At 36.5% G+C, this 25,663-nt stretch overlaps 1 protein-coding gene across 1 annotated transcript in view; it reads left to right on the top strand.

Moving 5' to 3' along the window:
- Positions 1-25,663, top strand: part of Zbbx (zinc finger B-box domain containing) — a 120,916-nt gene that overhangs the window by 16,132 nt on the left and 79,121 nt on the right. Inside the window, exons 5-7 of the mRNA XM_045130251.1 lie at positions 4,749-4,797; positions 5,881-5,990; positions 11,587-11,682. Of these exons, the coding sequence (XP_044986186.1) occupies positions 4,749-4,797; positions 5,881-5,990; positions 11,587-11,682 (255 nt within the window). The remainder of the gene's footprint in view (positions 1-4,748; positions 4,798-5,880; positions 5,991-11,586; positions 11,683-25,663) is intronic.

Raw genomic sequence — 25,663 nt, 5'->3', positions numbered from 1 at the left:
CAATAGTGGCTGTGATTATTAAATTTGTAACTACTGCCATTTATATTTGTGTTTATTAAAGATTTGGGGGCTGTTAGTAAGTTATCTTTGTTCTGAAGGGGGGTCTCATTTAATATAAACTACACTGTGCATTGACATATTTTAGTAAAAATCAATACACAGCAAGTCATGCTGGCACACACCTTTAATCTCAGCACTTGGAAGGCAGAAATAGGAGGATCACTGTGAGTTTAAGGCCTGCTGAGACTACATAATGAATTCTAATTCAGCCTGGGGTAAAGTGAGACTCTACCTTGAAAAACTAAAAAATAAAAAATAAATATACAAATTTTGCTATAATTATTTAGGATATGTTAAGTATACAGTTGAGAAAAAAAAGAGTTATAAAAATATTTGAGAGTTCATTAAGTAAATTTGTAAGGAAAAGATTGAAGAGTAAATCAAAATCCCTGTTTATATAAATATCACAATTAAGAAGGAAGGTGAAAGTGGAAGGGAATAGTTTTCTATACAATAAGTGGGAAATAAATAAGAGGTACATGCCAGAAGCCTGGACTCAGGACTCTTGATGCATTACACTTGGTGAGTGTAATTCCTTGAAGTCTCAGTGTCTCCACCAGTAGGGTAACAAGATTAAGACAATGATTTGTGATATTCATACTGTTCAAGTGTCCACTTTGTGTGTGTGTATATATATATATATATATCCCAAACTATCTTCTTCATGCAGTACATAGAAGTGTCATTATTGTCCAATATATTGTGTCAAAACAGCTTCAATTTATAGCAGTGTTTCCCAGTGGGGCAATTTTGCTTCCGAGGAAAATCTTGCAATGACTGAAGACACTTCCATTTGTTACAGATCAAATAAGTTTTCTGATGTTTTTTTTTTTTTTTTTAGTGACTATATGTAGCAGGTATAGACTGAAGATTCTGCTGACAATATATGGGATGGTTTCTCAATGAGGGATTCTTTGGCTAGAAATGTCAGTATGGTGAGGTTGAGAACCCTTATATAGGTCTGAATTCTGGTTCACTTGGTTAACTGTGTGATAACAGGCAAATCACTTAAGCAGTCTGAACCTCTGCTTCATTTGTAAATATATCACATTTGTTACTATTTCATATTTGATACATCAATAAACCACTTTGTAATATTGCTTGAATTTACATCACACTGCTTATTAAAAGTAAGAATATTGGGCTGGAGAGATGGCTTAGCGGTGAAGCGCTTGCCTGTGAAGCCTAAGGACCCCAGTTCAAGGCTTGGTTCCCCAGGTCCCACGTTAGCCAGATGCACAAGGGGGCACACGCGTCTGGAGTTCGTTTGCAAAGGCTGGAAGCCCTGGGGTGCCCATTCTCTCTCTCCCCCGCTTTCTGTCTTTCTCTCTGTGTCTGTTGCTCTCAAATAAAAAAATAATAATAATAAGAAGAAGAATATTAAGAGGACTAAGGAGAATGATCAGCTTATCATGTGATGGGAAAGTAGATTTCAAGTTGTTGGAAAGCGTGGAACACAATGAGTAAAAGCTGTTGTGGTAAACATAAGAGCAGAGAATCCAGCATCATATGATCAAAGAAGTAAGATCAGCATTGGGGGAATGAGGTAGATCAGTTTATAGGCAGAAGAGTGGAAAAGCTAGTAGAGGAGAGATTAAAGAAGAAGGTGGTGGGGTTTCCAGTGGCTGTGGATGTAGTCATGGAAAAGGAGACACATTAAGGAAGACTTTGCCAAGGAAAGAACACATTTTCTTTGAAGTGAGAAAGATGAAAATGCAGATGGAAATTAAAACAAATTTGAGAGATTGGGTTTGATAGGTGGTAAAGTAAGATAGTATAGAACATTGAAATAAGATTTCAATATTCTTAATATTGTTAAACATGGCATCTGCTTAGATGGAGGAAAAGAAATAATAATGACATGACATGGAAATTTTTGGAATGGAGACAGTTTGGAGTAGCCACAAAAATTACAATTGGTGTTTAGCAGAAAATGAATAGATGAAGTGTTGGAAAACTATGCATTTCCACTATGGTTATTGAAAATAATTTTTTCCCAAGGAAAAATTCATGTGTAGAATGAGAAATCTTCAAGAGAGGAGATGAAGTCATTAAAGTTATCAGTAAGAACTTCTGAGTTTAGGGTTTTGAAGGTGTGGACATTTAGAATGCTGCCTTTGTGCAAGATTTGGTCATAATGAAGAAGCCTCTAGATGCTCACAGTGGGCAGCTGGTGAGGGTCTTCAGTGCCAGGATGTCACATACATGGGCACTGAACTATCCACACTGACAAGCTGGAAATGTAATGCAGAGAAATTCTGTGTACAGTTCTGAAGTTCAGATAATATACATCCTGGACATTTATAAAGGCAGTAAGCAGATGGTGAAGATCTCCAGTAGAGGTGATGTCACTGAGATATCACAGAGGAACAATACTTGAGAACTCTGGCACTTTGGAAAAGAGAGTGGATTTGTTTCTTCTATTTTGGTGACTGAAAGTGAGTGAAAGAAAAATCACAAGTTGGGCTGGGGATGTAGCTCAGTGGGCAGAGTACTTGCCTAGTGTGCACGAAGACCTAGCTTCAGTCCCTAGTACCTCCACAAATAGGGAGTGATGGCACATAACTGTAATCCCAGAATTTGGCAGGTGGGGATAGGTGGATCAGAAGTTCATGGCCAAAGTTAACTATATAGTGAGTTGTAGGCCAGCCTGGGCTACATGAGATCATCTCAAAAGAAAAGAAAAGATTAGATCCTTTGGAGAGTGTTTTGGGGAAACTGTGTTTAAGGAAATGTGGGCTACAGTTAGTAGGAATTTGGGGATGAAACAGATTTAGGAAAGACTTGCAATACAGTTAGTTGAATATTTCCTTGGGTTCTACAGAATGGTTGGGCGAGTGTAATGGGCTGATAGAATATAGTAAAGGTTTAGGAGGTGATTGGAGCATGAAAATAGCTGAAATGTGGCTTATGGGGAAATTTGGGCAGATTATGTCATTGTAGTTTACAGGCATTTGGCATACAATGGAGACCTTAGTGTAGTTTCACCACAGTGGCTCTCAAGTTGTTTCAGTGGAGGATTCAAGCAAACTGCCTGGTCTCCTGTCAGCTCTTCTTCAACACCTACTTGTGCAGACACAAGAGGGGCAGTAAGGGTGGCACATTAGTATGTTAAATTTCTCATGGTCAGGATTTTCAGATACATATGTATGTATATGTGTGGATGTATTCATGTTTTCTTGCTCTAACTCTACAACCCACCCCTTTTCAAATAGATAAAATTCAGACTTAATGAAGTAGCTTTATTTACCCAAATAGAAGTTAGCAGCTTGCTTACTGAAATAATTTTATGCATTTTGGATGATTTGAAGTAAATACAGCTAAATTCATAGAACAAAAATATTACTCATAGTAATAAAAAAAGAAACTATAAAATTCCCTAATAATTGTTTTATTTTGCTGACATATCTACCTCTTTTGTCTAAGAGTCTTATAGCCATACTGATCACATTATAATTCAATTGTATCATTAGGGTAATCATATTAGATAATTTGGTTATGAAAAGGATTAAATTATCTGTTACTTGTATAACATTACAAATTTAAAACTAAAAGTGTGATTCATATAAAAGTTGATATGTCTCTTCTATTTTCTTTTCTGCTGTGTGAGTACAGAAAACATCTGAGCAGCTACCTCAAAGAATATGAACAATAAGTGACTCTCGAAGCAAAACCACAGAGAATAATTAGGCCTAAATTTTTAAAGCTGACTGCAGTTGGTACAGCCATAAATATAGAGGAAGCTATTGTTCTCCTATCATCATGTACAAATTGGGCAATTGAGCATGCAAATTTCAAATTGAAAACTGGGCATGGAGTGACAGTGTCTACATAAGTGCACAACATCCTCTGTGCTCATTTATTTGCTGCAATTCCTGGTTTTAATAAGACCCAAGTGAACACATTCAGTGGGTACATCTCTGTGCTGTATGCAATGCTAAGATGCAATAGTTTTAAGTGTTTGTTTATTTTAAATACTTAGTAGCTAATCTCACACATTATTTTTGCTTACCACAAAGGAATGTTAGTGTTATGACTATGTGACTACATATGACTATAATGCTGAAGCATGTCATTTTCTAAGTTATGCAAATAAGACAGTAATATTGGCTTCCACAGTTCAACAAGTTGAGTAGCCCCGTCAGAAGTCAATTTTGGTTCAGTCTATACAAGCATCAGACTGTGTGTTTCAGAAAGAACAGAAATCATCATTGAACCTTACTAACATTTTAATACTGGCATTTTCTTAAAATAGTTACATGATAATGTATGTATATGTCTATATAAAATGTTTATTTAAAAATAATTTCTTGTATTAAAAAAAATGGTCTGTAAGATGAGCATGGTGACATACTCCTTTAACTCCAGGACTGTGTGAGAGAAGAAAGATCTTGAATTAGAGGTCAGCCTGGGTCATATAGTGAAAGCATGTCTCAAAAAATAATAATTTCAAAACTTGTTTATACAATATATACAAATATATATATATATATATATGTACAAAATTTTGTTCTTTTAATGAAGTTTATGTAAAAGTTCATATATACTTTTTTGCTCTTTTGTAATAAATTTTTATACCAGCTTTGCCAAAATTGATAGCACTTTCCAATGTTTTATTAGTATTTTAATTATACTTTCTTTGAAGTATAGAATGTATATCTGAAAAGAGTATCATTTTATTCATACAGATTTCCTCTGGAAAAGTGAAACTGAAATTACTAAAGCAACAGATTCAAGGTAGGCAGTTTAGCATGGTATCATCAGACGACAACAGTGGAGGCCTTTGCTTTTCTCATATCCTACATAAAGAGGTTTTTCATGCAGAATAAACATTCTAAGCCACCGTAGGTTGGTGTTTTGATGTTTAAAATAACTTCTAACAGTTTTTTTTTTCCAGGAGCTTATTTTATTTCAAAATTGACATCTTAGATATATCACTATTATATGAATACAATCACTACTACTTAAAGTAGCAACATAAGCGTTAAACCAGTGGGGGAAAGCTAGCAATGTAAAGTTATAAATGAATATATCATTGGGGAATTGAAAGCATATTGAAAAATTCCTTATACATTAATGAATTATTTTTAAAATAGTAAAATGTACAGTGATTCCAAAGGAAATTCATTATTATTTTTCCTGGAAGTAAGCAAATTTGTTTGTAAATGTTAACATTAGCTGTATACAATTACTTCTAGATATATATGTATATATAGTTATTACTAAACATAAATGCATATTTCTTATAAACATAAGATATTGTATGTTTAGGAGCTGGGCGTGGTAGTGCATGCTGTTAATCCTAGCATTGGGGATGCAGAGGTAGGAGGATTGCCATGAGTTTGAGGCCACCCTGAGACTACATAGTGAATTCCAGGTCAGCCTGGGATACAGTGAGACCCTAACTCAAAAAAAACAAATAATAACAATAATAATAATAATAATAATAATCACAACAACATTATATGTTTAGAACTTGTTTTATGTGAATGCCAGCTATGTTTGTAGGTGGGGAAAAGCCATAGGAATTCTGTTCTGTGACAAGGCTTTCAGAGTTCTGTAATTTGGTGTGTTCTGCCTAAGTGAGTTTGAATCATAGTAGACATGGATGCATATGTACTCTGGTTGCTGGCAGAGGCTAGTTAACTGGAAGATTAGTCTTGATGATGTACCATTTTGATGCACAGTGCATGTCTAGATACTGGATACTGTTTGAGCATTTGGATGTGTGCATACTTTTGTCAATTTGTTGATCAAAAAATCCTGAACATTATACTCCAAAGAGATTGATCAGTATTTTTTTTTTTTTTTGTCTTCCAGAGCCAGTAAAACAAGCAGTTAATCATACAATGGCAAATTCTAGAGAAAACGAAAAACCTAAGATCAAAGGGAAGGTTTGTGGACAGTGTGAGAAGAATGCAGCTTTCCTAGTATGTGTGTAATAATACAAGTGGAGTAGCACTCTCAGGAGAACTTACCCCCTCACTTGTTCCCAGCTTAATCTTTTTCATTGCTCTCATAGTGGGTGATGTGTTCTGGTAGATGAGATCAACATTCTTACTTTTCCAGGAAATCTCATCCTCTCATTCTTGTTTAAGGATATAAATTCAAATCTAATTCTCCATCCTTTTTGTCATATCTTGCCTAGCTACACACCAGCATGCAAAATCTGCCATCTAAACTTTGAACCCCAAACAAGCCTACAACAAAAATTACTCTGTGGGGTGGAGAGATGACTTAGTGGTTCAGGTGCTTGCTAGCAGAGCCAAAGGACCCTGGTTCAATTACCTGGTACCCATGTAAAGCCAGATGCACAAGGTGGTGCATACATCTGGAGTTCATTTGCATTGCTAGGCACCAATTATCTCTCTATATATGTCTGCTACTCTCTGATAAATAAATAAATAATAAATAAATAAATAAATATGCCAGGCATGGTGGTGCACACCTTTAATCCCAGCACTTGGGAGGCAGAGGTAGGAGGACTGCTGTGAGTTCGAGGCCACCCTGAGAGTACAGAGTGAATTCCAGGCCAGCCCGAGCTAGAATGAAACCCTGCCTCAGAAAACAAAACAAAACAAAATAATAAATAAATAAATAAATAAATAAATAAATAAATAAATGGTTTAAAATCCCCTTTGACATCCCATTATGATAAGGCTTACTCTGAAAGATGTGTCTATTCTTGAACTCCTTATTCTCCCTTTCTCTTCTACAGATGTTGTGTATAACTTACTTATTATGAAATCTATGAAACAGACTGTAGTATCCAATAAGTATCCTTTTGCTAGTTTAATGCATCTAAACTAAGATATAATGCATTACTTACACCCCATAAATGTTTCACATATTTCTCACAACCTATGCCCAACATGCAGGCATTTATCTACCTTTCCAAACCAGACAGATTTAATGGTGTGTACTCTGGACTTCATGTCATACCTTTATGGGATAATACTGCATAAGCATGCCTTGTCCTGTCTGGCTTGGCTCTATGTGGAAATTAATCCATGCCATTACATTAATCCATTGTTTACTGATGATTATTCCACTGTGCTTTTGCATGACAACTCGGTTATTCATTGGCATGCTGAATAATATTTGTGTTTGTCAGGAGTTTTGCTCCCATGTTTAAGGTGCTGATGAACTTTTAAGTGTTAATCTTTTTTCCTTTCTATTTCAAGTGACTTTTGTTTTACTTCATTGCACTGGCGTACATCAGCATATTTATTGATCTGCACATGAGGTACTTTCTTTGTACCCTGGGATGAATCCCCTTTGATCATGGTGAATAGTCTTTTTAATGTGATATGTTTAGTTGCTAGAGTTTTATTGAGGATGTTTGCTGTATTTCAAGAGGGGTAATAGCTTTCAGATTTATTTGTTTTTCTGTGTGTTCTTGTCTGTATTTGGTATAAGATGATGTTGGTTTCTTAGTATGAGTTTGCAAAAATTCCTCCTCCTCCCTTTTTGAATAATTTTGAAGTTGGTAGTGGATTTAAAAAAAATGTTCAGTGAAACTCAACAGTTTTAGCAGTCAAATCCTGGGCTTTTTTTTTTTTTTTCTTTCTTTCCCCCAGTGGGAGACTTTTTAATCAGTGATTTGAATCTCATTGTATTTTTTGGATCTTTTCAGTTTTTCTATTTCTTTGTGTTCTAATATTTTTAAGTTAAATAATGCATTGGCATATGTGATCCAATCTGAGTGAGGTGTATGTATCTAAGAAATCATCAGTTTCTTCTGGCTTGCCATATTTGTTGGTCATTATAATCTTGTAGGAACCTTTTTATTCCTGTGGTATCAGTTGAAAACATCTTCTTTTCCTTCTCTGAAGAAGACTAAGGTCTTTTATTTCAGATAACTCATGATCAAATGAGTAGTATTAGCTAGTTCAGTATGTTCTATATTTTTTCTCATTAGTCTAGCTAAATACTTCTTAGTTAAAGGAAATGGGCTAAGTTTGGAAGCATACACTTGTAATCTCAGCACTTAGGAGGCTGAGAAAAGTAGATTACAAATTTGAAGAGGTTTTGTTATATAGCATATATATATGGCCTAGGCAAGTCTGGGCTACGTAGTGAGACTCTGTCTCTAAATAACTAAAACTTGAGCAGCATAGTATAAATAGGTAGATCTTGACCTAGAAATGAGGATTATTTTCTTGTGCTGGGAATGGGAAGAGAAGTAAATCTCAGGATAAATGGAATGGCTTGATACTTTCATAAATATTAACAACAAAGATAAAATCCAACAATTTCAGTGGCTTTAAGCTGTTTCTATATGCCAAAAGTGACATGACGTGTTTTGTATTAATTTGTCATGTGTGGATGGCTTAATTGAACTCCCATGGATTCTAAAGACTTGGCCCCACTGACATGCAATCTATCAAATCTGTAGGATACGTTTTAAAAGTGTACTTGGGAATTCTGTCATTGAAGAAGCTGTGTGGTAGAAGAGTGTCCTTATCTCCAGCTTTCGTGTGTTTCTGCCAGTTGTACAAACTGCCTAAAAAGATTTTCCACTTGGCAGTCAGTGCCACCCAGTTTATATCTAAATGCGCTTGTATAACCAAGTATGCGAGCTGCTCTGCAGCTTTAGCTTGGAGCCTCAGTCCACAGACACTGTTGAGTTTCTTAAAAATCTCTTACTATATACTTGGCTTAGGATTGTATGCCAGGGCTGAGTTTTCAGTTCCCTCTACTATATCATGTTGCAGAAAACTTCAACTACACATGAGATTTAAAAAAAAAAAATTAGCAACTATGTCGAATACAATTAAATAGAATATATTTCGAAGTCTATATTAGCATAATAATGATACTTCTTTATATAATGTGAAATTATAAGTTTAGAATTTATTTATTTATTTTGGTTTTTCGAGGCAGGGTCTTACTCTACCCCAAGCTGACCTGGAATTCACTATGGAATCTCAGGGTGGCCTCGAACTCACAGCGATCCTCCCACCTCTACCTCCCAAGTGCTGGGATTAAAGGCATGCACCACCATGCCCGACTATTAGAATTTTTTTTTTTTTTTTGCTTAAAATAATACAATTACAGATTTTAAAAACCATGACTCAAGACAAGGAGACTCAGGTTGGTTCCCATATTCTAGGGATAGTATTTCCATTTCTTCTGTTCAAATAAAAAAAAAAATAGTTTTGATACTTAATCCCCTTTGAAAAACTGCATTAGGAATTTGAAGTACTAGATTTTTTATTACTGAGATAATTGATGTATTTCAATAAGTGATCAGCACTGCAGTTAAACAAACAGTGATTGGCCTATTGGTATTGATGTCTGCCATGGTTCAGAGCTTGAGCTTGCACTCAGTTGCTGGGGTTGGAATTCAGGCTCCACTAATAGCTTGTGTGATTGGGCAGATTCCCAATCAGTATATACCTTTGTTACCTTGTCTTCATAATGGAGATGCAGTCCTTGTTCTGATGTGGCAGGGATGCTCTAAGGATCTAAACTGAGCCTCTGAAGTGCCTGGAGTTAATAGTTCATTAAGTGTTGTATCTACTATTGCTGATCTTTCATTCTGTCATGCAGGTGCATTTCATTTTAGCTACATAACACTTTTTATATCTAGAACCTTTTAAAAGTGTTGTCCTAATTAGTTAGTATTTAATAAGCCAGGTTAACATAGTGTACATTACCATGCCACTATATGGAAACATTTGATGTGATCTTAAAAGAAACTAATGGGCATAAGCATCTCCATTCCAGGTCTTTGCTACTCTGTGTGCAGACTGTCAGATGTAGCAGTATCACCTAAGTCCAAACAGCAAGTGCCCTCACACAGCAGCAAACCCAGAGCCTTGATCATAACAACATCCCACATGGCTCACCTTCACCTTACAATTGGAGGGTCATAAATTCATGTTGCAGTCTCCCAGGGACAAGAGCCAGGAAGAGATGGAATTCTTGCCTTCCATACCCACTGATTTACCTTCACTGCTTCCTGATCCGCAGAGAGAAGCAGCAGGAGAACAGTGATGGACACTCAAACAAGAAATGAAAGAGGGCCAGAGAACAATGAGCTCCTTAACACTATCCACCTCACACATCTTCCAAGACCTCATCTCCTACCATTCTTTACCCTGGGGCTCTTGTTCAGTTGCACTGCATCTTATCCTATCATGTTAACGTGATGCAGCAATGGCACAAGTGCTTAGTGCTCACTCCACATGTAGTAATGTGTCATTCCTTTCCTCTTTCAGTCTTGCCTGACAGCATCATGGGTACAGGTGTATTATATGCCAAGGCTGATATATAATAAATATTACATCTACATCATAAAGGTGGGAGATGGCTTTAGTTGGTAAAGTGCTTGCTGCAAAAGTTCAGATCCCCAGCACCCTCACAAATGCAAGGCAGGCATAGTGGCTCAGCTGCAATCCCAGCACATAGGGGGCTGAGACAGTGGATCCCCAGGGCAAGCTGACAAGCTCGAATATCTGCACCAGTAAGCTCTAGTTTCAATTGAGAGACCCAATCTCACTAAATAAGGTGGACCTCCATTGGGGAAGACACCTGATTATCAGCCTCTAGCCTCCACATGCACACATATTCATGTACACTTGTGCCCACACACACGGGAATATGGATTCACATACGAAACCACACAAAAGTAACATCTTAACATGATAGAGAACCTTGGATTCACTTCACTAGTCATAATGGCATTGTGATGCGGCTCCTCCCAGGCCTCTTCCTTTGCATTTCCTTTTGTTTGGAGACCCTAAAACTGTAAGAGCCAAAGGATGGGAAGGAGTTCTTTGCAATTCTGTCTTGGTAGGGGGTGGCCCTTGTATTCATGTTTTCACTACAGCTTTCCCAGGCTACCCCAAACTTGCATAATATGAGGTTGGAAAGAAGAACAGGTTTAGTAAAGTGTGGAATAAGAGAAAGGGACAAGGGAGGGTGCTGGGGAGGATTATGATCAGGGTACACTGTGAATGTATGTACAGGTTGTCCATAAACGTTGAAAACAATTTCAAAATTGTACTTTGAGAATCATCAACATAATATAATATATAGTATATAATACATATAATATAATATATATTATATAATAGCTATAATATATTTTATGGGGAACTTTAGCTTGTACAGTATATGTATTGTTAAAAACTAAGCATGTCATGTTAATCCATACATAAAGATAAGTCAGAAAAAATGAGAATTTGAACTGAGAGATAATGTTTCATTTTCAGCAGGTCAAAAAGTTTTACCTGAGGTTACTAACTGTTTGCTAAGTCTTCGGAGACTGAACATACATACACCCATCTTGTACAACCACAGAGTACCTATGCTGCTGCTATTGCATTCATTTTGAGATGAAAGTAATTAGAATTTACAGATCAGTTTTCAGAGTTCAATTTGTGTTTCCCTCTGAAAACTGTGACATGTATATGTAATTTAATAAAAATATTAAGACAGTTGTATGACTATGCAAACTTTTGAAAAAAATTATAGCATGATTAATTTGTATGATTATATCTATGCATATCTTTAAAGGTATGCCTGGAATGTGGGGAAGATTATTGTTCTGGATGCTTTGCTAAAATCCACCACAAGGGGGCGCTGAGGCTCCACAGAACAACGCTCTTTCAGGTATGATTTTCTGAAAATGGTCTTGAAGTGAAACAAGGTTTCAACCTAAAGACATTTAAAACATATATTATCTAGAATTAAAGATAATTTACATTAACATATAAATTTCAATTATTTACAGACAGTTTTGACATATGCTTTAAAATTATTTTAGTACACACTAGTTTCTAGTATGCTATTTAAACTGGGTTTAACATAGCTCTTCAAACAGATTTATGAGCACTTTTAGATTATGCATTCTGTCTGTGAACTTTACATTTAAAATTTGAAAATATTTTTATCCATTGTGGGTTTAAATTAACACATGTTTTATAGTAATCTCATATATGCTTATTTTAAAACATTCACCTATCATCATTAAGATATGCTCATTGTTAAGGTATCTTCTTCCATTTGGTAGGATATTTTATTTATTCACATATATGTATATATAGTTTCTATGTATATATGTGTGCATGTATATATACATATGTGCATGCACACATGTACATATACACACATACATACACACATATGTGTGTATTATGTCATGGCTAGGCTGAGGAGATGGTTTGGTGCTGAGAAATGACATACCTTGTAAGCATGAGGACACAAGTTTGTATTCCTCTCATCTACATAAAAGCTGGACAAGATAATGTTCCTAAGATGCAGGTACATACAGGAGAATGAACATGTGTAAGTGCATGCACACATACAGACATACTCACACAACACCTACAAAATCAAATTTATAAAAATCACTGCTCTTTCAAATGACTGTGCTCTAACCCTGTCATAAGGCTTTAAAACTGTAACACTTAAAAATCATTATGGCTAAATGCAAGATGACATATTCTTTACATTTAATGCTGCATTGATTTGTTGTCAATTCAATTCCTCTTGCAGAATTTATTCAGCAAAAATAGTTGAGCACCTCCCAGGAAGCTGGGTGTGTGTTGAGCAGTGGGTGCATGCAGGTGAGCATTGCCAACATCCTGCTCCTGCTCCTCAGAACCCAAAGATAATATGAGAGCCAAAGGCCTCCTCTAACGGGTTAAGGGTTGTAATAGATCACAGGCAAAGCAAAGCAGGTTACTAGATCTGTATTTAGAAAGACCACTGTGAAATTTCCATCTTTGCATATTTCTTCAATGTAAATATGGTTAGCTCTCAAAATGTTAAGGACATACATTATGGTAGTGAACACGGAATGTGTAATAGACCTCCCTCCTATTTGCTGAAGCCTGTTACTCGTTAATTGCCACTCAGCTCCCAGACAGAAAAGATGGAGAAGAACACGAAACATCTCACGTCTTCCCTCCCTCAGGTTATTATAATTGAACATCATAATAAAGAGAATTAATCTCCATAAAAGCGAGTCTAATTGTTAAGCTATAACCACTGCAGAATTAAATGTGGGGCAGGCACTACCATGCACCTCCTCCACTGTGGACTCCTAGTAAGAAGTTCTCACTCAGTGATTTATTTATTCAGTATCTTTTCTATGTTGCAACTCAGTCAATGTAAGCACCATGCTGGCTGATCCGGAAGACTCTCAAGGGTTAAGCTTCTTCGTGTGTCTAAATTTGACTTTTCTTCTCTCTCTCTCTCTCTCTCTCTCTCTCTCTCTCTCTCTCACACACACACACACACACACACACACACGCACACACATGCACGACTTTGCCATAATATGACGCACTCTTTTTCTAAATGTTTTTGTAATATGAATCAAGCTATGCTCCCTAAATCAACCTAGCCTGGACCCTAGAGAGCTTTCTAAGCATTATTCTATCCCATACTAACATCATTAAAATGAATGCAGACGAATGCCATCTTTGCATATGAGAATCTTACAAAATTATAAATGAAGAATTAAGTGATATCCAGAATGCATGACCCATATACCTTAACAAGGAGGGAAGAGGGGAGGGGTAGGACATGGATGAGCCTAACAATGCTATCAAATTGGCTGTATTCGCTGAGTACAAAACTAATTAAAAAAAATTTACTGGTATATATTAGCTATAATGTATTTTACAATTAGGTTATACTTATTTTGTAAATGAAACTTCCCACGGACTAGGTGGTATTATTCACATAGCACTGATAGCAATCTATAGGCAACTGTTCCCATTCATGTTAATGTCAAATGAACAATCACTGTAAATTTGATATACACATGTCTTGACAGATAGTGCCCAAGTCAAGCCAGTGACATACCAGTCTCTTCAGATCACAATTTCCTTTTCTTCTTTCCTCATGATAAGAACACAAAGGACACTGAAAGCATCACATTTTCTAGTTTTCAGTGCTGAAGAGGAAAGGTTGGTAAGCCACAAATAGTAAATTGATATTTAAGCTGCTAAGGAATTTGAAATTATATAAGACACAGTTATGTCTAAAAATTAGCATGGAAGCATTTCATATGTTATACCAATCAAAGAGCATACAATGTAGCCCTGACTCTTTGTCAGGTTTCTTCAGATGCAGGGGTCTTTCAAATATATCATATTGATGTTAATTATGAAGAAGTATATCTCTTTCATAAACATTTTTTTTTCTGTGTTGTTTTCCAGTGTGTGGATACTGGTACTATCTTGGTGTGAGTCCCGAAAAGTATATTTTCTATGAAGGAAGTTGAACTGTGGTGTTCATGTTTAACAAAGCACATAATCTCTTGGGAAACTGTTACTGTCTTCTCACCCTGTGTTTTCTCGATGCTTAGTTCCACCCATCTCCCCTGTTATCCCTGATACTTTCACATTTTTCTTTCCATGATAGCCACTTGGTTAGAAACAGTGAATACCTCTTTCTTTCAGAACCTCAATAATCAGGCATATTGTGTCTGTGGGTTTTCACGATTTTAATAACTCTTTCAGGCATGAAATTTTGTTCACTGTTGAATTCAACCCTAATCTGAAAAATAGGACAGTCATCTAAGGGGAATTATTACGCACTAATATGAAAAGAACATCACCGTGTAAAGAGCAAGCCTTCCAGCCTAATGTCTATTAAACTTTCTATTCTTTAACCTATGGAATTATTTCTGGTTTGTATAAGATATAGCTAATGAGTCGTGTGATTCAGTCACTGTGGGCCATCTTATACTCCATCACATCTTATATTACTTAAATGGTAAGTCCCCAACAAGATGAAGTCAAGCTATTTGTTACTATTCTAATGCTGACTGAGGTTGTAATTTCAAAGGGTATTTCTTTTGACTTATGACTGATTCAGACTTGGCAGCAATTCAGAACATTTCGAGTCCTCTGCCTTCTCCAACCTCTGTTAAATGGTTAATCGTGTGCAAAATAAAGCATAAATAATACAGGAGAGGAATTATAAACTATGAAAATTTTATTACTACATTTTGAAAGATAGTCAACACTAATAATTGATATTCTTTTTCATGACAAAAGTAAGGTTTCAATAATCAGTCATTTGTATTTCCTTTTTCACAATCAATGCCCAGACAACAGAGACCCTGCTAATCAAAGAGGACAGAAGGCTGAAGTGACAAACAGAAGGCATTCTTCTGTGAAGTATGACATTCACAGGGCGGTTAGATTAAGTAGCTCACTACTAAGTTATGGCAAAAATTTTAGTTACTTAGAAAGAAAATTTTCTTAATTGTAAGAAAGAAACACAGGGAAGAGTGATGGTGGTAAAGAATGAAGAGAAATCTAGCTGAAGATTTCACATTTTCTGCTACGAGGCTGTTTGCATCTAAAGACAGAAGTGCTTGTATTAATTTGGACATAATTGGGAATGTATGTCTTCCTGAGTGTACTTACAGGGAAAAAAATACTGGCCTGAGAGAACTTCAGTTAATATCAGAATAAAATTTATTATTAATAACTTGAATACACACACATATATAATATATATAATTTAAAATGGCACTAGTGCTACTTTTATGCTCAGGCTACCACTATCCTGTTAATATTGAGGTTATTATTAGCATTTTAAGACATAGCCACTGTGGAGACTATTGTAATTATTACTTGGATGGTCCCATCAAGACCAGTTTTCAATGCTGTGTGGGTACACATTGCGGGCGTGACTCTGTACTGTTCAGATTTTTCTGTTTAGAATGTTAGTACTCACTGCCTAGTGCAAAAACACTACTTGCTGATGGCTCTCAGTTAAGCCTTCCTCAGACATTGCTTTTCTTCCCAGGAACTGCCCGTTTAAGTTACCTCCTTCCCATCGCTCACCTGGCTTGGCCTGATTTCTGTTGCTATAACAGAACACCATAGACTGCCTAATTTGTAAAGAATAAACGTTTATTTATTCAGTTAACAGTCTTGGTTAGGCCCATGTTGAGGAGCTACACCTGGTGTGGGCCTTCTTAATGGCAGAGCCTCTGCAGGACCTGGAGGTGGTACAGGCCACTGTGTGGTGACAGGCGTACAAACAAGCTCTCAATATAAGCTATTACTCTCAATATAAATCCACTAATCTGGTGACCCACGAATGTTGGTTTTGCTCATATTTTCCAAATTTCATCTTGTCTAACATGTCAATACCTGACAACTGGAGGTTAAAGTTCAGTATTTGAAGGGAACATCTAAATGGTAAGATAGTCCAGTGAAATCCGCGCAGCCTCCCTGCCTCAATTAGGAATGCCAGTGATGAGTCATCACATGTCCACTTTCATAACTGGCATTGAAGTAAGCTTCATTCTTACCCTGTCTTCCATCTCTTCGTCACCCACAGTTGGTGTTTTCAGAGCATACTAGTAAGATTCATGGTGGCACACAGTCATGTTTTTTTTGGGGGGGGGTATTGGATCCATGACAATATGGAACTTAGAGTAAAATCATAGATAATTGCTAGTTTAATGTTTGAATATGTTGGAATTATTTAATGTCAGCACATGACAATTAAAAAGTAGATATTGGAGACAGAGTTATAAATAGAACCACCAACTGTATTACAGATAAAGTACAAAGTTGGGGTGGGAGGATTCCATAGATGGTAAGACAAATCAGCTCCAATAGCTTCCTTGAACTGATGAAATATACTCTTGGTAGAGGTAGGTGGATGTCCATGAACAGGCAGGCAGTTGAGCAAGGAAGAGATGGAAGAAGGGTGGGAGGAAAAGAGACATAAAGAGAGAGAGAGAAAGAAAGTGACTCCATAACTGATAGTAAGTGACATTTCTGAGTATCTCCTCTCAAAGTTATCAATAGTGTGAGTACCAAGAAATAATCTTCCAAAGGCAATTATTATATTTTCACATGGTTTTAGAGTGCAGATAATACATATTGAAAATTATATAAGCTTATAAATAGCATAAATATTAGTTAAAATCATACTTTAGCAATATGATATTTACTATATACAGCAACTGAATATGACCCTATTTCCTGTATATGTGAATAATGCTTAGTCCTAGCACTTCAGGTCTGTAGTTTTTTTCCTTCAATATTAGACTATTGTGTACCAGCTCAAAGCATTTTGGAGCTATATTTCTATTAACTGTTCATTCTTACATGTTTTCTGATAAATTACAAATCCCAAAATAAAGACTATTTCAGTCTTGCCCACCACTGTGTTCTCAGCACCTATACTTTACCTATATAAATCAATTTTGAGATATTGAAAATAGAAATGAGTCCCCAATGATATTTTCAAACTGTTAAAATGGCATTGACCTTTATTTTAGATAGGAAACCACGGTTATTGTTCTCTGAATTTTGAAAGCTAAAAATTTTATGATTTTAGTTTTATATGTGAGTTGGAATAAGAGTAGTAGAAGCCAGGAAGCTAGTAAGTGCCATGAAGGAGGGAGGTTAGGGGAGGGGTTAGGGAAGTGGACAGTAGATATAAGGAGGGACAGAAATCTGGGGGTGGAAGGTTCTAAGTGGTCTGGGCAGGGGATGGGGATATGAAGAAGGTTAAACCAAAGCTAAAGATGCTATGCATAAGCCTTATGTAAACCCACTTCTTCATTAACATAGTGTTTAAAAATAAAAATCAGAAACAAAGAATTTATGAGGCAAATTTGATAATGAAAGTACAATATGGTATATAGGTGAAGGGTTAACAAAAGCCTTTATTCTTGCATGTTAGAATGTGTACTTTAATTTCCTATCTCTTTCTTTGGGAAAGAGAAAAAACTACTAGACAATGGATGTATGGTAAATGTGAATCTGATTTTCAATTTGGGTCTAAACAAGGAAAACTGCAAACCCTAAGTGTGAATTGGTGGCTCCTGGATACACTGAGGTTTGCAACCATGCATCTGTGTGTGTTTCTAGAAGCTCTGAGGTGAGTAGAAAATCAGAATCAACCCAAATCTGAGCTGTGCTGCTTAAGGCCTTCCCTGAAGAAAGCTGATGCTGCCCTGCTGGAAAATGTATGTTCCTGCCTCTTAGGGGTTAGTAAGACTTTACAAAGTGTGACAGCCTAACTCAGGTAGGTTCCCGGGTCAGCATTTCATTTCAGTGATAGAGCAATCAGAATTAAAAAAAAAAAAAAAAAAAAAATAATCCAGACATACCAAAAAGGTAAATAAAATTATTTGTCTGAATATAATTGACAGAATTATTTTTTCAAAAGGTATTGAGATACAACTGGTATATCCTAAATACATTCAATTAAAGTGTATAATCCAGTGGCTTGTCCTATATTTGTATATATGAGTAACAATTACCCCAGAATATTTGTGGACATCTTTATCACTTTAGAAATAACTCCTCATTCTTTTGCTGCTTCTCTCATTTCTCTAATATCTACAACCTCTTCCCTGGGAAGTACTGATTATTTTCTACTTGTATAAATCATTCCCATTAGCCACATACAAAAGCTGTGACTTCACATTCTGGGCAACACTTGTGAGTATCTGGCTTTAAGTATATATTTACCCTTTATTCCCTTTCTCCTACTCCTGACCCTAGCACTCCAGAGAGTATGAGTCAGCAACTAATTTATTACGGTATCAACTTGCAAGTTCCTGATGACTGAAAACATTGGCTATATTTCCATGTGACTTACTGGCCCTTTTTATTTTATTTTTTCTCGATTTATATTAACATTCCATGATAATAAAAAATATCCCATGGTAATACCCTCCCTCCCCCCATGTTCCCCTATGAAATTCCTTTCTCCATCATATTCCCTCCCCATCTCAATCAGTCTCTCTTTTATTTTGATGTCATGATCTTTTCCTCCTCTTATGATGGTCTTCCTTGGGCAGTATCAGGCACTATGAGGTCATGGATATCCAGGCCATTTTATGTCTAGAGGAAGTGCACTGTAAGAAGACCTACCCATCCTTTGGCTCTTATATTCTTTCCGTAACCTCTTCCACATTAGGCCCTGAGCCTTGGAAGGTGTGATCGAGATGTTACTCAGTACACCAGTCACCTCTTTCCAGCACTATGATACCTTCTGAGTTGTGCCAAGCTCACTGCCATCTGAAAAGAGAAGATTCTCTACCCAAAGTGAGAGTAGCATTACCATAAGGATATAAATATTAAGAAAAGTGCTTACTGGGCAGTTTGATAAGCATAGTATATACATTTATCCAGACATCAGCAGATGTTACACTCCTAAGGCTCATGACGACCCCTGTTTTAAGTTTTCAGTATTAGAGATATATTCCCTCCCATGGAGTAAGCTTCGAGTCCAACCAGACGGCAGTTGGTTTCTACCATGACAGACGTGCCACTCTTACACCCATTGGCTCATTTGGCCTGGCTGGCCAATTATAAGGCTTGCAGTGTCCACTGTTGAGTAACTTCACTGGTGGCATCTCTTTCTCCATTGAACTGCATGTAGAATGGCTTCTTCCAGCTTTCTATCAGCTGTTCTACATGGAGGAGGTTATCAGCTCATTTCCAGCAGGATTTCTCAGTGGCCTTGCAGCCCAAGTATGTGGAATTTTCAGCAATAGGGTCTTACCATCTATTCCTGGTGGGAATCCAAGGGCCTCGGCAATGGCCTAAAATGTTTTGGGGGCATCAGGGACCTCCCTGGCCAACAACTCACTGGAAGTATCCCATCCCTGGCACTAAAAATTTTCCAACAATGATCTATGGCTCCTGAGTATTCCATTGTCCCAAACCGGAGGATTCCATATGATTTATTTATATCCTCCTAGATTTTGATTAGCCCTCCCTCCACCTTTGCTTTACTCAATCTCTTCCCTGACCTCACTTTGGGCCTTTTCACCCCTGTTAATCTATTCTTCTACTTACATATATACAGTGCCAACCTATTAAGTACCCTCCTCCCTTCCTTTCTCTTCCCTTTATATTTCCTTTTTAACTTACTGGCTTCAGCTACTGAGCTTTTTCCTTCTCACATAGAAGCTCAATCATCTGTAGCTAGGACCCACATATGAGAGAGAACATGAAGCCCTTGGATTTCTGGGTCTGGGTTACCTCACTTAGTATAATCCTTTCCAGATCCATCCATTTTCCTGCAAATTTCATAACTTCATTTTTCTTTACTGCTGAGTACAACTCCATTGTATAAATGTGCCATATCTTCATTATCCACTCATCAGTTGAGGAACATTTAGGCTGGTTCCTTTTCCCAGATATTATGAGTTGAGCAGCAATAAACATGGTTGAGCATGTACTTCTAAGGAATGGGATGAGTCCTTAAGATATAAGCCTAGGAGTGCTATAGCTGGGTCATAAGGTAGATCAATTTTTAGCTGTCTTAGGAACCTCCACACTGATTTCCACAATAGCTGGACCAGATTGCATTCCCACCAACAGTGTAGAAGGGGTCCTCATTTTCAACATCCCTGCCAGCATTTATGATCATTTGTTTTCATGATGGTAGCCAATCTGACAGGAGTGAGATGGAATATCAGTGTAGTTTTAAAGTGCATTTCCCGGATGACTAGGGATGTAGAACATTTTTTAGATGCTTATATGCAATCCATATTTCTTCTATTGAGAACTCTCTATTTAGCTCCATAGCCCATTTTAATTGGCTTGTTTATTTCTTATTATTTAACTTTTTGAGTTCTTTGTATATTCTGGATATTAATCCTCTATCAGATATATAGCTGGCAAAGATTTTTTCCCATTCTGTAGGTTGCCTCTTTTCCTTATTCACAGTGTCCTTTGCAGTACAAAATATTTGGAATTTCATGAGGTCCCAGTGATTAATCTGTGGTTTTATTGCCTGAGCAATTGGGGTTGTATTCAGAAAGTCTTTGCCAAGACCCATATGTTGAAGGGTTTCCTCTACTTTTTCCTCTATAAATTTCAGAGTTTCATGTCTGATGTTAAGATCTTTAGTCCATTTGGATTTGTTTATTTGAGAGTGACAGGCATAGAGAGAAAGAGGCAGATAGAGAGAGAGAGAGAGAATGGGCGCGCCAGGGCTTCCAGCCTCTGAAAACGAACTCCAGACGCGTGCACCCCCTTGTGCATCTGGCTAACGTGGGACCTGGGGAACCGAGCCTCAAACCGGGGTCCTTAGGCTTCACAGGCAAGCGCTTAACCGCTAAGCCATCTCTCCAGCCCTGGACTTAATTTTTGTGTATGGAGATAGAGAAGAATATATTTTCATCCTTCTACATATACATATCCAGTTTTCCCAGCACCATTTGCTGAAGAGGCTTTCTTTTCTCCAATGTGTATTTTTGGCATTTTTATCAAATTTCAGGTAGCTATAACTACCTGGATTTATATCTGGGTGCTCTATTCTCTTCCATTGATCAATATGTCTGCTTTTGTGCCAGTACCATGCTGGTTTTGTTAGTATGACTCTGTAGTATAGGTTAAAATCAGGTATTGTGATACCTCCCACCTTATTTTTGTTGTTCAGTATTATTTTAGATATTCGAGGATTTTTGTGATTCCAGGTGAATATTTGGATTTTTTTTTTTTTCTATTTCCATGAAGAATGCTGTTGAAATTTTGATGGGGATTGCATTAAATGTGTAGATTGCTTTTGATAAGATTGCCATTTTCACAATATTGATTCTTCCAATCCAGGAACAAGGGATGTTTCTCAACTTCCTAGTGTCTTCTGCAATTTCTCGCTGGAGTGTTTTATAGTTTTCATTGTACAGATCCTTTACTTCCTTGCTTAAGTTTATTCCAAGGTACTTTATTTGTTTATTTATTTTTTGATGCAATTGTGAATGGGAGTGATTCTCTGATTTCATCCTCTGTGTGTTTTTTGTTAGCATATAGAAATGCTACTGATTGCTGTGTATTTATTTTGTATCCTGCTACATGGCTGTAGGTGTCTATCAGCTCCAACAGTTTGCTGGTAGAGTCTTTAGGGTACTTTATATGTAGAATCATGTCATCTGCAAATAATGATAACTTGAGATCTTCCTTTCCAATTTGTATCCCTTTTATGTGTGTCTCTTGCTTTATTGCTATGGCTAAGCCTTCCAGTGCTATATTAAATAAAAGTGGGGACAGTGGACACCATTGTCTTGTTCCTGATTTTAGTGGAAAAGCTTCCAGTTTTTCCTCATTTAGTAATATGTTGGCTGTAAGCTTGTCATAATTAGGTTTTATTATATTGACATATGTTCCTTCAATTCCAAGTCTCTGTAGGAGTTTTATCATGAAGGGATGTTAGATTTTGTCAAATGCTTTCTCTGTGTCTAATGAGATGATCATGAGATTTTTGTTCTTCAGTCCATTTGTATAATGTATTACATTTATCAATTTGCATATGTTGGACCATCCCTACATCCCTGGGATAAAGACTACTTTGTCAGGGTTAATGATCTTTCTGATATATTCTTATATTCTGTTTGCCAGTATTTTGTTGAGAATTTTTGCATACATGAGGGAGATTTGTCTGTAATTTTCTTTATTTTTGTTCTATCTTTGCCTGGTATCAAGATGATGCTGGCTTCATAGAAGGGATTTCGTAGAATTCCTTCTTTTTTGATTTCCTAGAAAAGCTTAACAAGCAATGGTGTTAGCTCTTCCCTGAAGGTCTGGTAAATTTCAACAGTGAATCCATCTGGGCCTGAGCATTTTTTAGTTGGAAGAGTTTTGATAACTGCTTGGATCCATGCTTGTTATAGGTATATTCAAGTGATTAATCTCAACATGATTTAATTTAGGTAGGTCATATAAATCAAGGAAATCATCCATTTCGTTCAGATTTTCATACTTAGTGGAGTATATGTTTTTATAGTATTTCCCTGAGTTTTTGAATTTCTCTGGAATCTCTAGTGATGTGACCTTTTTCATCTGTAATTTTAAATTTTTGTCTCTTTTCTCTTTCTTTTGATCAGATTTGCTAAAGGCTTATTAATCTTGTTTCTCCTTTCAAAGAACCAACACTTTGTTCACTCATTCTCTGGTTTGTTTCTTTGGTTTGGTTCTTTGGTTTCTTTTCTCATTTCTATTTCATTAATTTCTGCCCTAATCTTTATTATTTCTTCCCATCTACTGATGTTTGGTTTGCCTTGTTCTTCTTTTTACAAGGCTTTAAGGTAAAGCATTAGGTCGTTTACTTGTGGTCTTTCTAATTTCTTAATATAGGCACTTAAAGCTATAAATTTACCTCTTAGGACTGCCTTTATTGTGTCCCAGAGACTTTGATATGTTGTGTTCTCATTATTGCTTGACTCTATAAATTGTTTGATTTTCTTTTTGATTTCTTCATTGACCCTTTCATCATATAGTAGTGTGTTGTTTAATTTCCATGATTTTGTGTGTGCTCTATAGCCTTTCTTGGTATTGATTTGTAGTTTAATTCCATTGTGGTCAGATAGAATGCAAGGAATTATTTCAATTTTCCTGGATTTGTTAAGATTTGCTTTGTGTCCTAATATATGATCTATTTTAGAGAATGTTCCATGTGCTGCTGAAAAGAATGTATATTCTGCTGCATTTGGATGAAATGTCCTTCCTGTAGATATCTGTTAGGTCCATTCCTTCTATGACCTCATTTAGTTCAGATGCCTCTCTGTTTATTTTTTCCAGGAATGACCTGTCAATTGATGAGAGTGGGGTGTTGAAGTCACCCACTGTCAACGTGTTTGGTGTTATCTGTGTCCTTAGTTCTAATAGCATATGTTTGATGAATTTGGGGGCCCCTATGTTAGGTGCATATGTGTTTAGGATTGTAATATCCGCCTGATGGAGGGTGTCTTTAATCAATATAATGTAGCCTTCCTTATCTTTCTTAACTAATGTTGGACTGAAGTCTACCTTGTCAGATATTAGGATAGCAACTCCTGCTTGTTTTCTAAGTCCATTTGCTTGAAACAGAGTTTCCCAACCTTTCACCATAAGATAGTACCTATACTTTGTAGAAAGGTGGGTTTCTTAGAGGCTACAAATTTAAGGATCCTTCTTTTTCACCCAGTCTGCAAACTTATGTCTTTTGGTTGGGGCATTAAAGCCGTTGATATTAAGAGATAATATTGAAAGGTGTGTATTCATTTTTGCCATATTTTGTATTTCTTCCGGTTTTACTTTTTCTCTCTTGTGTTAACTAGTATTTGAGTATTGTTTGTTTTTTCCCAGTTCCTTATATGTGCGCTTTTCTTTTTCTTCAGCATGGAGGATTCTTTCAAGTATTTTCTGGGGAGCTGGTTTTGTCTTTAAATACTTCTTTACCTTGCTTTTCTTATGGAATGTCCTTATTTCTCCGTCTATTTAAATGGATAGCTTTGCAGGATAAAGTAACCTCGGTTGACAGTTGTTATCTTTCAGGACTTGGAATACATTACTCCATGCCCTTCTGGCTTTTAATGCTTATGGTGAGTAATCTGCTGTAATCCTGATAGGCTTGCCTTTGTAGGTAACTTGATTTTTCTTTCAATATTTCAATATTCAATATGACTGCTTTCAATATTTTTTCTTTGGCTTATGTGTATGGTAGTTTGATTATAATATGGCAAGGAGAGGTTCTTTCCAGATTTCATCTGGTTGGTGTTCTGAAGGATTACTGTATCTGCATTGGTACCTCTTTCCCAATTTGGGGGAAGTTTTCTTCTCTGATTTTATTGAAGATGCCTACTATGCTTTTGGAGTAAAATTCTTCTCCTTCTACTATGCCCTGAATTCTTGTGTTTGATCATTTCACAGTGTCCTGAATATCTTGAAATTCCCACTCATACTTTTCTATTAGGTTGTCTTTCTCTTTTTTGGACTATATTAGATCTGCCACCTGGTCTTCTAGCTTAGATATTGTGTCCTCTCCTTCATCCATTCTAATGGTGAGATTTTCTATAGAGTTTTTTATTTCATTAAGTGTGTTCTTCATTGCTAGTAATTCTGACTGGTTTTTCTTTATTATTTCTACTTCCTTATTCATGTCTAGTATTGACTTCTATCTTTCATTAAATTGGTGTCCTGTGTTTTTCTTTGATTCCTTTGATTTCCTCTTTCATTCCTTTGTTTTCTTCTTTGACTTCTTTGAACATATTTATAATCATTTTTTGAAACCTTTCTCAGGCATTTCCTCTAACTCATTCTCACTGGAGGTCATTTCTTATGCATTAATACTTTTTGGTGGATTTATAGTGTCTTGATTTTTGGTGTTTCTTTTGTTATAATGTATGAACTTTTGCATCCTGGATTATTTAATGATTAGATTTTCTAGGTAACTGGATATTATTAGATGTATTAATCTCTCTGATGTTATATAAGTTCAGGGTAGAAGCTTAATGCACAAGGTGTAGCTCTGAAGACTCTCAGAGTATCTACAAAATTGACCCTAGGTGTTGAGTTTTTCTGCTATGATAGTATTCAAGCAGGCTGAGTGAAACTAAATACAGATAGTTTCTAAAACTTAAGTAAACAATGTACACTTTCAATTTAAAACAGCTCAGGGGCTGGAGAGATGTCTCAGTGGTTAAGTGCTTGCCTGTGAAGCCTAAGGACCCTGGTTTGAGGCTTGATTCCCCAGGACCCACGTTAGCCAGATGCATAAGGGGGCGCACGTGTCTGGAGTTCATTTGTAGTGGCTGGAGGCTCTGGCACACCCATTCTCTCTCTCTATCTCTGCCTCTTTCTCTCTGTCTATTGTTCTAAAATAAATA

Source organism: Jaculus jaculus, chromosome 11 (genome assembly GCF_020740685.1).
Source record: "Jaculus jaculus isolate mJacJac1 chromosome 11, mJacJac1.mat.Y.cur, whole genome shotgun sequence".
In the NCBI taxonomy this organism is placed as follows: domain Eukaryota; kingdom Metazoa; phylum Chordata; class Mammalia; order Rodentia; family Dipodidae; genus Jaculus; species Jaculus jaculus.
This window is presented reverse-complemented; position numbering and strand designations above follow the sequence as displayed.